Source organism: Electrona antarctica (genome assembly GCF_951216825.1).
Source record: "Electrona antarctica genome assembly, chromosome: 8".
In the NCBI taxonomy this organism is placed as follows: domain Eukaryota; kingdom Metazoa; phylum Chordata; class Actinopteri; order Myctophiformes; family Myctophidae; genus Electrona; species Electrona antarctica.
In genome coordinates this window covers 51,175,227-51,189,996 of record NC_136789.1, presented here as the reverse complement: position 1 = coordinate 51,189,996, position 14,770 = coordinate 51,175,227, and the positions used below count along the sequence as shown (strand labels likewise).

At 41.8% G+C, this 14,770-nt stretch overlaps 1 protein-coding gene across 3 annotated transcripts in view; it reads left to right on the top strand.

The window, feature by feature from the left end:
* The window catches only part of slc37a2 (solute carrier family 37 member 2), a 51,283-nt gene extending 37,795 nt beyond the window's left edge, over positions 1-13,488 (top strand). For 2 of the 3 annotated variants that reach the window (XM_079507188.1, XM_079507187.1), the window contains exons 16-19: positions 3,137-3,215; positions 9,182-9,279; positions 10,300-10,364; positions 13,270-13,487. In XM_079507188.1, the coding sequence (XP_079363314.1) occupies positions 3,137-3,215; positions 9,182-9,279; positions 10,300-10,364; positions 13,270-13,285 (258 nt within the window). In that variant the 3' untranslated portion in view covers positions 13,286-13,487. Of the gene's footprint in view, positions 1-3,136; positions 3,216-9,181; positions 9,280-10,299; positions 10,376-13,269 lie in introns of all 3 variants that reach the window. The other variant, XM_079507189.1, reaches the window with a different exon arrangement.
* Positions 13,489-14,770: the final 1,282 nt, after the last annotated feature.

The window sequence follows — 14,770 nt, the reverse complement described above, 5'->3', positions numbered from 1 at the left end:
TAGAAGACGTTTTTTTAGAATCTGATCTCAGGTCAGAATGGGTTAACAAACTCAACCAGGGTTGAACCAAAGTGCTTCGCGACAAATTAACGAAAGCAAAATACATCAAGCAGAGCGAAGAAAAACATGGCATATACAATCAGATAACATTGAAAGCCAGGCAATCTATGTAAAGCGCCTTGGATAACACCATCTGACTGTACACTGACTACACTTACACTATAGAGCGTCGCAGTCCCGCCGCCCCATCGAGAGACCCGGAAAATAAATCCCCGTTCATTTTCCTCATAGACTTTTCACAAAGTATTTATTTAAAGACGGTTACGCCGCGGACAAAGCCAACTCTTGTCGTGACAAATCATGACAACAAACACAATTTTTCGGGCCAAACAAAGAATTAGAAAGTAGGAAAAAAACGGCAGGTTACAACACTTTTCTTTGTTGTTTTTCCTTCTTTGTAATTATTTGTTTGGTCCAAAATATTGTGTGTGTTGTCATGATTTGTCACGACTCGAGTTGGCTTCGTACGACTTTTTAAAGGTATATTCAGTGATTTGACTTAATTCAAATGTCACTTATTTTTCCTTTTTTTCTGGATAATCCTCCCTACTATAGAGTGTGCTGACCATATAAGGAGTTCCTCCCTGTCCCCAGTGAGCCCCTGGGGTCAAAAAACCCTAGTTTCAGTTTTGGTGGCGGGTGGCAAAACCGTCATCCAATCAGGATGAGAGGGGCCTTCCTCCAATCATGATCGAGTGGGGGCGGGCCTTGTTGCACATGCTGTTGGCCTGTTGCACTTCACCCCACTGTAGAGCGTGCATGTGCATATTTTGTTACCGGGGCGAACTGGGTGGTTTTCCAAATCACCCAAATCACTGAATGCTCCTTTAAAAGGTCTTTAAATAAATACTTTTTGAAATGTCTACGGGGGAAAAATGCATTGGGATTCATTTCCTGGGCCTGGCGTCGTCATGAAAGGGGGCGGGACTGCGACGCTCTATACACTGTCACTCAGCCTCGGCTTGGCATAATCATTGCTGCAGGGCACAAACCTTATATTTCCATATTTAATTACCCCCCTCCTCCCCCCCACCATAAATTAATTCCCTACTTCGCCATACAAGAGTGAAGAGTCTCTCTCGCAGCAAGTAGCAAAAAAAATTGCCGGTTACTCGTTTACAGGGGCTTGCATTTTTTTTGTTCAAGCTCCGTCGTTTGGTGTTAATTGATTCCATAAGGGAAGAAGAAGAGGTGGGAAGAGATACATGAAATAAAAACAAATTGTCTACATATTTGCACACACACTTACCACACCTTAGAAGTACGTGATTAAGTAAGTAAGACATAAGCACGTGAGCTTAACCCATTTTGGGGCGGGAACCCATTTCGGTGTTTTAAACATTGTTATAATTTAGCTATTGAAAAATAGCAGGTCTACAAGCTCATAGCGCGCTATGAGCTTGTAGGTCTGCTATTTTCGAGAAATCGTGAAGAATGGGGGGGGGGGGGGGGTTCCTGGAACAATATTATTTTCAGACGGGGGTCGGAGGCCAATTACATATATTTTTGGGGGTCCTTGACATGAAAAATTGTACACCACTGATATAGAAACATGAGGTATTTCAGAAAACTGTCAGGATTTTGAAGACATTTTTTAAAATGTCGACGTCGGGCCTAAATGGGTTAAACAATTTTTTTTTAAAGTGTTTTTCTTTTTTTTTATAAATATGAATCAATGAAACGCAGACCAGACCTTGTGACTAAATCATGACTACATTGGATCCATTGGTACACAACTTCCCCACGCTTGACTGCATGACTCAGTGGGGATAAACCCTAACCGCCTCGACTAACTCATTCATCGCCACCAGGGGGCGCCAAAAGGCCCAGACCGCCACCATATATCTTTTATTTTATTTTATACATTTTTTTTTTTTTCAAAAAAAAAAGTTTAAAAAAAAAACTAATTTTTTTTCCCCCAGGACATCATGAAAAAGAAGTTAAATAAGTCCTTGGTGACCATTGAGTTAATGCTTATTAATTAACCCATTTTGACCTGAGATCAGATTCTAAAAATGTCTTCTACATCCTGACAGTTTTCTGAAAAAGCTACGTTTCTGTCAGTGGTTCTTCGATTTTTCAAAAATAGCAGACCTACAAGCTCGTAGCGCGCCACTCGGTGGCGCGCTATGAGCTTGTAGATCTGCTATTTTTCAATAGCTAAAGCATAACATAATGTTTAAAACACCAAAAGGGGTTCCCGCCCAAAATGGGTTAAGATGCCAAACACTGCGATGACAGTGTTGTTTTTTGGCAGCACATTTTGATTTTAGTTAGTCTTTTGAGCAGTTTTCATTTAGTTTTAGTCACATTTTAGTCACCCGGAATGTTTTAGTGTTGATCTAGTTTTAGTCGACTAAATGTCATATAATATTTGAGTCGACTACATCTACAGTTGATTTAGTCGACTACAATGTGTTTCGGCGGGCCACGATGCCGTCTTAATGGCTGATTTTAAACTTGCTAAAAATAGCCGATCTACAAGCTCGCTGCGACGCGTTGTGAGCTTGTGGATCTGCTATTTTCAGCATGCAACCATTTTAGTCTAGTTTTTTTTTTATTTGTCGACGAAATTGTCAACATATTTAGTCTTAGTTTCAGACATCATAGCTTAGTCTTCATTTAGTTTCCATTCAGTTTTCGTCAGTGAAAAAAGGTAGTCGACGAACATTCTTCGTCTTAGCTCTAGTCGACTGTCTGCTGCGGTGTCATCATTATTATTATTATTATTATTATCCCATTCTGGACGGGAACCCCTTTTGGTGTTTTAACTAAGCATGATGTTATACTTTAGCTATTGAAGAAATAGCAGATCTACAAGCTCGTAGCGCGCCACTCGGTGGCGCGCTACGAGCTTGTAGATCTGCTATTTTTGGAAAAAATCGTGAAAATGCGGCACAAATCTTTGTATATATATTCTTTCAGAAGACTTTTTATTTATTTCGACGTCAGGCCTAAATGGGTTATTATTATTATTAGTATTATTATTATTATTATTGTTATTAGTATTATTGTTGTTGTTGTTGTTGTTATTATTGTTATTATTATTGTTATTAAGATGCTTGCCGTTCCACAGGGAACTCATGAGAGTCTGAGAGGGAACTCCAGAGCGCTGTCCACGGTGACCGCCATCATAGACGGTACAGGATCAATAGGTACGTACTGTATATGGAACGCCTCACTAGGGCATTAAGCAACTAGTCGACTAGTTTACTAGTCGACTAGTAAATCCACTAGTCGACCTTGTTGGTACTAGTTGACTAGTTGATAAGAAAAAAAAGTTTATTTTTTTATTTTTTATTTTTTTCCCGGTTTTGTAGGCCTCAAGATCAGGTAGATTATAGTTATAGTCACCATGTACACAGTTTTTCAATGTACAAATATTAAAAATATATATATATATTATTTTTTTGTAGGCCTCAAGATCAGGTAGATTATAGTTATAGTCACCATGTACACAGTTTTTCAATGTACAAATATTAAAAAAATATATATATATTATTTTTTTGTAGGCCTCAAGATCAGGTAGATTATAGTTATAGTCACCATGTACACAGTTTTCCAATGTACAAATATATAAAAAAAAAAAAAAGTTTATTTTTTTAATTTATTTTATTTGTTACATAATAGGTAGTTAACTAGTCGACTAGTAAACTAGGCAACTAGTCAACTAGTAAAAATGACTAGAAGTGAATGCCCTATGGAACGCCTCACGCACTGCTGGCACAAGTCAGAATTCCGACTGTCAGGCAGAAACCTCCCGTCTCAATATTCTTTCATAAACTTAAACGCCCCGCTTGAGCATACGACAGCGTCACACGCACACAAAAACATATTAGAAAGTAGCTGGATTTACAGAAACGCCGAGCGAAAGCGACTCGCTTCGAGCTTGTAGATCTGCTGCATTTGCTCTGCTTGAATTCAAATACCCGAGAAAGTAACGGTTTGTGGACGTCGTGAGGTTTCTCCCCACCCTACAGACAGACAGACAGACAGACAGACAGACAGACAACGTGACCAAGCTGTTTTCTGCCCCCTCAATGTCGTATAACTCTGTCTTATTCTATGGCTCTGGTTTAAACATTCTGTCAGACTTCAACCACAGCCAAAGCGATATATGTAGGACTGTTTGGATACATATTCAGATCCGTTTAATTAACCCATTTAGGCCTGACATCGAAATTTAAAAAAAATGTCTTCTAAAATCATCTGAAATACCTATGTTTCTATGTCAGTGGCTCTCAATATTTCATGTCAAGGACCCCAAAAATGATATGTAGGCCTATTTGGCCGCCGACCCCCCCATCTGAAATTATGTTGTTCCAGGGACTTCCCCAGAACAAGCAAAGATTTGAGTTAAAAATGTTCGCTCTGAAAAAAAATATATATTCCACATTTGCGCCACACTTTCACGATTTTTCAAAAATAGCAGATCTACAAGCTCGTAGCGCGCCACTCGGTGGCGCGCTATGAGCTTGTAGATCTGCTATTTTTCAATAGCTAAATTATAACAATGTTTAAAACACCATAAGGGGTTCCCGCCCCCAAAATGGGTTACCACCGGTACGACAGTGAAATGAAAAGCATGTCATCATAGCACAGTACAGAATCAAGCAAAAACAAACACAAACAAAGGAGCAGTACAGTAGTAGTAGTTTCCCTTTTATGCCCATATATGTAGATGTCTGTATCCGTCTCTCTGTGTCCCCTTTATTCCTATATATGGAGATCTGTGTCTGTGTCAGGCATGCCCACATATGGAGTGTTGTGATGTCAGAACAGGCCAGCTCCATATACAGTTGGGTGCCACCGATATTGTCCCTTATCATTTGACCCATTTAGGCCTGACCTCAAAATTTTAAAAATAAAAAATCCTTCTAAATCCTCCAGTTTTCTGAAAATAAATATTTTCACGATTTTTCAAAAATAGCAGATCTACAAGCTCGTAGCGCGCCACTCGGTGGCGCGCTATGAGCTTGTAGATCTGCTATTTTTCAATAGCTAAATTACAACATCATGTTTAAAACACCAAAAGGGGTTCCCGCCCAAAAATGGGTTAACTGTCCTTTTGCGCAGATCACGCAAACCTCAGCAAAAAGAAAAGGACAATATCGATGGCCTCCAACTGTATATGGACCCTGGAGCCAGGGGCCGCATGTCCAGAGGCCCGGGCAGTATAGATAGGCCTTTTTGTGGCGGTTCTGGACAACCGGCTATCCGACCGACCGACTCGACACAGAGCACGGTGTGGAACGCGTGTGTCGAATTTGAAGTCGGTGGGGCGAACGGTTCTCGAGCTACGTGCATCACGCGGACAGACGGACAGAGACGTTGTGCATTTATATAGATAGAAAGACAGGCCTGATGTTCATTTCACGGCCATAAAAGACGTCTTCGCGGTGTGTCTCTGAAACGCCGTATAAATTGTGCTTGAAAGTTAACTGCCGAATTGATGATAGTGTGTCGATGCCATAGAGTAGACCATGAACGTTGAAGCCGCCGCCCCACACCCTGGACAAAGCTGGAACTGAAGAGCACGCGGCTGCGCTTTCAACCCATTTTGACCTGAGATCAGATTCTAAAAAAAAAATTCTTCTACATCCTGACAGTTTTCTGAAAAAGCTATGTTGCTATGTCGGTCGTTCTTCGATTTTTCAAAAAATAGCAGACCTACAAGCTCGTAGCGCGCCACTCAGTGGCGCGCTACGAGCTTGTAGGTCTGCTATTTTTCAATGGCTAAAGCATGACATAATGCTAACACCAAAAGGGGTTCCCGCCCAGAATGGGTTAACACAGAGTGCTTGTTCATGAATAGATTCAAGGCGCGTTCATGGAGGTTAGTGAGCGACTTCCATTGAAATGAATAGCTGGGGGGGCGGGGAAGTTTATATATAACTCATGAACGGCATCATGGGAATTGTAGGAACACAGAGAATGGACAACATAGACAGACAAGGCGATATGAGTCAATGGGCTGTATTTTGCGTCTCTTAAGTACCAGGTCTTATTACTTAACTTAAGACCTGGAGGCGTGGTCAATGCTGTTTGGCCACTCAGAATAGCCAAATGGCATTGATCACGCCTCCAGGTCTTAAGTTAAGTAATAAGACCTGGTACTTAAGACACGCAAAATACAGCCCAGTATCTTTTGTTACTTTCTATGGACTATGGTTTTGGCTTAAAATTAGATTCCACCTAAAATGACGTATAACCTTTTGGATCAATTTGCGCAATGTTTCATGGATATGTCAATCTTGAAATTGGGTGTGAATTTTAAAGCCGTTGCATACTAATATTAATGTTGTCTCCTAGGAGCTGCACTTGGCCCTCTGTTAGGCTGCACACTAATATTAATGCTGTCTCCTAGGAGCTGCACTTGGCCCTCTGTTAGGCTGCACACTAATATTAATGCTGTCTCCTAGGAGCTGCACTTGGCCCTCTGTTAGGCTGCATACTAATATTGATGTTGTCTCCTAGGAGCTGCACTTGGCCCTCTGTTAGGCTGCATACTAATATTAATGTTGTCTCCTAGGAGCTGCACTTGGCCCTCTTTTAGGCTGCATACTAATATTAATGCTGTCTCCTAGGAGCTGCACTTGGCCCTCTGTTAGGCTGTATACTAATATTAATGTTGTCTCCTAGGAGCTGCACTTGGCCCTCTTTTAGGCTGCATACTAATATTAATGCTGTCTCCTAGGAGCTGCACTTGGCCCTCTGTTAGGCTGTATACTAATATTGATGTTGTCTCCTAGGAGCTGCACTTGGCCCTCTTTTAGGCTGCATACTAATATTGATGTTGTCTCCTAGGAGCTGCACTTGGCCCTCTGTTAGGCTGCATACTAATATTAATGTTGTCTCCTAGGAGCTGCACTTGGCCCTCTGTTAGGCTGCATACTAATATTGATGTTGTCTCCTAGGAGCTGCACTTGGCCCTCTGTTAGGCTGCATACTAATATTGATGTTGTCTCCTAGGACCTGCACTTGGCCCTCTGTTAGGCTGCATACTAATATTGATGTTGTCTCCTAGGACCTGCACTTGGCCCTCTGTTAGGCTGTATACTAATATTAATGTTGTCTCCTAGGAGCTGCACTTGGCCCTCTGTTAGGCTGTATACTAATATTGATGTTGTCTCCTAGGACCTGCACTTGGCCCTCTGTTAGGCTGCATACTAATATTGATGTTGTCTCCTAGGAGCTGCACTTGGCCCTCTGTTAGGCTGCATACTAATATTGATGTTGTCTCCTAGGAGCTGCACTTGGCCCTCTGTTAGGCTGCATACTAATATTGATGTTGTCTCCTAGGAGCTGCACTTGGCCCTCTGTTAGGCTACATACTAATATTGATGTTGTCTCCTAGGAGCTGCACTTGGCCCTCTGTTAGGCTGCATACTAATATTGATGTTGTCTCCTAGGAGCTGCACTTGGCCCTCTGTTAGGCTGCATACTAATATTAATGTTGTCTCCTAGGAGCTGCACTTGGCCCTCTGTTAGGCTGCATACTAATATTGATGTTGTCTCCTAGGAGCTGCACTTGGCCCTCTGTTAGGCTGCATACTAATATCGATGTTGTCTCCTAGGAGCTGCACTTGGCCCTCTGTTAGGCTACATACTAATATCGATGTTGTCTCCTAGGAGCTGCACTTGGCCCTCTGTTAGGCTGCATACTAATATTGATGTTGTCTCCTAGGAGCTGCACTTGGCCCTCTCTTAGGCTGTATACTAGTATTAATGTTGTCTCTCCTAGGAGCTGCACTTGGCCCTCTGTTAGGCTGCATACTAATATTGATGTTGTCTCCTAGGAGCTGCACTTGGCCCTCTGTTAGGCTGTATACTAATATTGATGTTGTCTCCTAGGAGCTGCACTTGGCCCTCTGTTAGGCTGCATACTAATATTGATGTTGTCTCCTAGGAGCTGCACTTGGCCCTCTGTTAGGCTGCATACTAATATTGATGTTGTCTCCTAGGAGCTGCACTTGGCCCTCTGTTAGGCTGCATACTAATATTGATGTTGACTCCTAGGAGCTGCACTTGGCCCTCTCTTAGGCTGCATACTAATATTAATGTTGTCTCTCCTAGGAGCTGCACTTGGCCCTCTGTTAGGCTGCATACTAATATTAATGTTGTCTCCTAGGAGCTGCACTTGGCCCTCTGTTAGGCTGCATACTAATATTGATGTTGTCTCCTAGGAGCTGCACTTGGCCCTCTGTTAGGCTGCATACTAATATTAATGTTGTCTCCTAGGAGCTGCACTTGGCCCTCTGTTAGGCTGCATACTAATATTAATGTTGTCTCCTAGGAGCTGCACTTGGCCCTCTGTTAGGCTGCATACTAATATTGATGTTGTCTCCTAGGAGCTGCACTTGGCCCTCTGTTAGGCTGCATACTAATATTAATGTTGTCTCCTAGGAGCTGCACTTGGCCCTCTGTTAGGCTGCATACTAATATTAATGTTGTCTCCTAGGAGCTGCACTTGGCCCTCTGTTAGGCTGCATACTAATATTGATGTTGTCTCCTAGGAGCTGCACTTGGCCCTCTGTTAGGCTGCATACTAATATTAATGTTGTCTCCTAGGAGCTGCACTTGGCCCTCTGTTAGGCTGCATACTAATATTAATGTTGTCTCCTAGGAGCTGCACTTGGCCCTCTGTTAGGCTGCATACTAATATTAATGTTGTCTCCTAGGAGCTGCACTTGGCCCTCTGTTAGGCTGCATACTAATATTAATGTTGTCTCCTAGGAGCTGCACTTGGCCCTCTGTTAGGCTGCATACTAATATTGATGTTGTCTCCTAGGAGCTGCACTTGGTCCTCTGTTAGGCTGCATACTAATATTGATGTTGTCTCCTAGGAGCTGCACTTGGCCCTCTGTTAGGCTGCATACTAATATTGATGTTGTCTCCTAGGAGCTGCACTTGGCCCTCTGTTAGGCTGCATACTAATATTGATGTTGTCTCCTAGGAGCTGCACTTGGCCCTCTGTTAGGCTGCATACTAATATTGATGTTGTCTCCTAGGAGCTGCACTTGGCCCTCTGTTAGGCTGCATACTAATATTGATGTTGTCTCCTAGGAGCTGCACTTGGCCCTCTGTTAGGCTGCATACTAATATTAATGTTGTCTCCTAGGAGCTGCACTTGGCCCTCTGTTAGCTGGGGTCATCTCTCCTACCGGCTGGACCAACGTGTTCTACATGCTCATCTCTTCCGACGTCTTGGCATGTCTGGTCAGTAATATCAGGCAATTATTTTACTCCTCTGCAATTATTTGAAAACCCTAGTTACTCATTTCTTTGTAGATTTTTGAGTATTATTACACCACCTATTATACTGTGGCGATTTGAAAATAGCTGATCTACAAGCTCACAATGCGCCATGTTGTGATCTAGTAGGTATTCTTTATTTTATTTAAAAAATAATAATAATTGAAAGGATTTTTATACATTTGAAAACTTGAAATGGGACTTTCTGCATAATCAATGACTCATTTTTCTTCTGGTACTTAAAACATATTTTGATGCCAATACTTTTGTACTTTTAGTACATTTTGAATACCGAACTTGTACCATTTGTACTTAAGAATAATAAGGTATTGATTACTTCCATCACTCTGCCTGATACTTGGTAGCGTGCGTGTGTCACGCACACACACACACACACACACGCGCGCGCACACGCACGCACGCACGCACGCAGAGCTTTGGCTGTGGTTGAAGTCTGACAGAATGTTTAAACCAGAGCCATAGAATAAGACATACGACATTGAGGGGGCAGAAAACAGCTTGGTCACGTTGTTCGTGTACTCGCGCGAGCCCCACATAGACTCCAATGCATTCGGTAAACTTCCGCTTTTCCCTTTTCAATGGAAGTCTATGTAGAAGAGCCTGCTGGCCCCCCCTGTGAAGTGAACGGAGTTGTCGTAGCTCTGTCTCACTCTATGGCTCTTGTTTAACCCATTTTGGGCGGGAACCCCTTTTGGTGTTAGCATTATGTTATGCTTTAGCTATTGAAAAATAGCAGATCTACAAGCTCATAGCGCGCCACCGAGTGGCGCGCTACGAGCTTGTAGGTCTGCTATTTTTGAAAAATCGAAGAACGACTGACATAGAAACATGGCTTTTTCAGAAAACTGTCAGGATGTAGAAGACATTTTTAGAATCTGATCTCAGGTCAAAATGGGTTTTAAACCAAGTCCTTAGGAGAGAGCTTCGGCTGTGGTTGAAGTCTGACAGGATGTTTCTTCTCAGTTTCTATCCAGGCTGGTTTACAAGGAAGTGCAGGGATGGTGTGGACGCACCTCTCGGTTACCAGGGTGAGTACAGGGTGAGGACTTGTGACTTTATATACCCCCCCCCCCCCCCCCCCCCCCCCCCAAAAAAAAAGAAAAAGTCCTTCAGTTCATTCAGGTTAACCCATTTAGGCCTGACGTCGAAATTTAAAAAAAAAATCTTCTAAATCCTCTAAATAAATATTTTCACGATTTTTCAAAAATAGCAGACCTACGAGCTCGTAGCGCGCCACTCGGTGGCGCGCTATGAGCTTGTAGATCTGCTATTTTTCAATAGCTAAATTACAACATAATGTTTAAAACACCAAAAGGGGTTCCGGCCCAGAAAGGGTTAAAGCATTATGTTATACTTTTAGCTATTGAGAAATAGCAGATCTACAAGCTCATAGCGCGGCGCCGGGTGCCGCGCTATGAGCTTGTATCTCATATCTTTGCTTCCGGGGGGGGGGGGGGTCCCTGGAACAACATATTTCTGGGGGTCCTTGACATGGAAAAAAGGGTTGAGCACCACTGACATAGAAACATGGGTTTTTTTCAGAAAACCTTTAGGATTTAGGAGACTTTTTTTTTTAACAATCGTCTAAATGGGTTAATTATAACTTAATTAATATTAATATAATTAATTAATTATTATAATTAAGTTACCCTGCAAGTGGTAAACCACAGCCATTTCACATTGGACCATGGAACAGCATTAAGATACATTTAGAGCAGTAGGGGGTGACACAAACAGTTCAAGTTCAAGTTCAGCAGTGGCGTGCACTAGACACTAGGGGGTGCTAGAGCACCCCCTGCTCTTTTGGCAATGTGCCCTTTTGGAAAGAAAAAAAAAAGCAGACCTACAAGTTCATAGCGCGCCACTCGGTGGCGCGCTATGAACTTGTAGATCTGCTATTTTTCAATAGCTAAAGCATAACATAATGCTAACACCAAAAGGGGTTCCCGCACAAAATAGATTAAGGCAACCGGCCGGTTCCACACGCTGCACAAGGTGCCCTTTTTTAACTTGAGCACCTGCCCCTCTAAATGTCTGTGCACGCCACTGCAGTAGGGGGTGACACAAACAGTTCAAGTTTATCTGTTAATTAAACTAATGCAGTGATGCAGCAGTACTATATTAGTGACTTGAAGGCTATCTCTCCAGTTGATGCACATTATGGCTCCAAAACTATGGAATTAACTTCCCATTGCAATAGGCCTATCTCACAGCCCCCTTTCCACGCCCCCTTCCGGTAGCTAGTGGTGTCATTTAACATTAGGCATTTACACCTTTTTTTTCTCTGGAGAATCTAAGTACATTTCCTAATGTTAAAATGTCAAAGACCGATAATAATATGAAGAAAACACAATGGTATAACAACTCAAATAAGTAGAATAGACCTTACCTTCACAAAAGGGTAGTTTGTGGCTTGTGGAAATACCTCTTTTAACATGGAAGCTCCAAAAGGGGGCGTGGAAATGCTGTGAGATAGGCCTATCAGAACTGCAGACTCACTCCCAATCTCCCGCCGTAGTCTGAAAACCCACCTCACCAGACTCTACCTCAGCCCGTAGCACTCGCCCTATAGCCTCGGGGACCTTACAGGCGTATGCAAAGGCTCAACGTATGTCATTTAGATAGAGTGCTATGTAAACATAGCACTCTATAGAGCATCGCAGTTCCGCCCCCTACCATGGCCCAGGAAATGATTCTCCGTTCATTTTCCTCATAGACATTTCAGAAAGTATTTATTTAAAGACGTTTACGCCGCGGACAAAGCCAACTCGAGTCGTGACAAATCATGACAACAAACACAATTTTTCGGGCCAAACAGAGAATTAGAAAGTAGAAAAAAAACGGCAGGTTACAACACTTTTTTTTGTTGTTTTTCTTCTATGTAATTATTTGTTTGGTCCAAAATATTGTGTGTGTTGTCATGATTTGTCACGACTCGAGTTGGCTTCGTACGACGCTTAAAAGGTCTAAAATAAATACTTTTTGAAATGTCTATGGGAAAAATGCATTGGGATTCATTTCCTGGGCCATGGTAGGGGGCGGGACTGCGACGCTCTATAGTGTATACTCATAGTTCGTTGTACAGATATTGTACTGTTAGACGGATGTAAGGTTCTTAGCTTGCTTATGATCCTTGATGACTATTTCTATGTATTTAATGTATCGTTATCGATGTACTGTTGCGTCACTCTAGATTAACCTATTTTGACCTGGGAACGATTCTACAGTTCGACAGTTTTCTGAAAAAACCCACGTTTCTATGTCAGTGGTTCTCAAACATTTTCATGTCAAGGACCCCCAAGATTATATGTATTTGGCCGCCGACCCCCCCCCCCCCCCCATCTGAAAATATGTTGTTCCAGGGACCCTCCCCCCAGAAGCAAAGATTTGAGTTAAAAACTTTGGCTCTGAAAGAAATTTTCACCATTAAAAAAAATAAATAGCAGACCTACAAGCTCGTAGATCTGCTATTTTTCAATAGCTAAAGTATAACACAATGCTTAAAACACCAAAAGGGGGTTTAAGCGTCTGCTAAATGCCTAAATTGTAAATTATAAAATTACTTTTTATTGTTGTATTCATTACACACATTTTGGAGTCAGCCGCAGATCTACAAGCTCGTAGCGTGGCACCGAGTGCCGCGCTACGAGCTTGTAGGTCTGCTATTTTTTTTAAATGGTGAAAATGTGGCGCAAATCTTTGAATAAATATTCTTTCAGAGCGAACGTTTTTAACGTCCTTGACATGAAATTGTTTGGGAACGACTCACATGGGTTTTTCAGAAAACCGTCAGGATTTAGAAGACATTTGTAGAACCTTTTCTCACGTCTAAATGGGTTAAAAAAATACATACTGTATATGTATAATGATTTACAGTATCCTAGTCATGTGTCATGGTGCTCATTGTCAAAGTCGTTGAATCTTGTGTTGCAGGTTCAAAGAAATCTGAGAGGACGTATTATTATTCCATGGTGAACAGCCAATATGACCGTCATCACCAGCAGACCCGTTTGATTTGAACTGTGGTACTTACTTACTACATATCAGAGAGAAATATACTATTTCTGTACTTGTTTGTTATATTTTAAATAGTCTTTTTTTGTATTACTTACCTGTACAATGACTTGACTCTTAACTCTTGTGTACATCTGAAAATGGTTGTTATCATTAAAATGCACACATGGTATGTTTTACCAAACGTGTCTCTGTTTCATCAAACTTCCTGGTTCTCGGTCACCATAGTGACTGAGACTGACTGTAGCTAGCTGTGTGTGTGTGTGTGTGTGTGTGTGTGTGTGCGTGTGCGTGTGCGTCAAGGTAATCTCACAAACCGCTAGACCGATCAACGGCACATATATGCACACACAGCCACTGGGCAACATGTTTTCAAGGGTAGCTATATTTGCAATATTGTACTTGTATTATTGTTATATAACCCATTCAGGCCTGACGTCGAAATAAAAAAAAAACGTTCGCTCTGAAAGAATATACATTCAAAGATTTGTGCCGCATTTTTACGATTTTTCAAAAATAGCAGACCTACAAGCTCATAGCGCGCCACTCGGTGGCGCGCTATGAGCATGTAGATCTGCTATTTTTCAATAGCTAAAGTATAACATAATGCTTAGTTAAAACACCAAAAGGGGTTCCCGCCCAAAATGGGTTTAAAGCTATAATATGACACACATGCGTCCTCAGGTCTAAATGGGATAATATTGTCTGGAAGTCAAGCGGCTCGGACCGTCCACATTTGGACACGGATGACGTTACGTAATGATGACATTATGGATTAATTGACTACCGTAACTAGCCAGTCTCTCTCTTTCAGAGCTGGGCTGTCTTAAAGGGGAGGTGAGTGGCATTAGTAGGGCTCCCACAGCACCCGAGTGGCATGTTTTCGTAACATGGTTTCTTGGGACCCTTTATGGTGTCTAGTTACGATTTTATTCTTGTTGCCCGGATCAAATAATGTCCCATGGGGGTTATTTTTACCCCTTTCTTACACCTACCCCCAAAATTAACCATACAATGGAGCTAACACAAAATACCATAACTCTTGAACTAAACAACATACAGAGACAAATTAACACATTTTTCTATATAATTTGGACCCAAGGAATTCATTATAAGTGGTTATTATAAAGATTCAAGCACATCTTGACCTTATTTCTGGACAGAAAAAGCAAAAAATTACCAGAAAACGTTCAAATAACATCTATACTTCTCTTTGAATAAAATGTGTGAGGTGTATTATTTTATACCACCAGGACGCTAACGGTGTCTAGATAAGATTCCGTCTTGTTTCCCTGGTCAATTAATGTGCTATGGGGTTCATTTTAACCCTTTCTTACCCCTACCCCCCAAACGAACCATAAGATGGAGATAACAGAAAATGCCATAACTTTTGAACTAAACAACATACAGATACAAATGA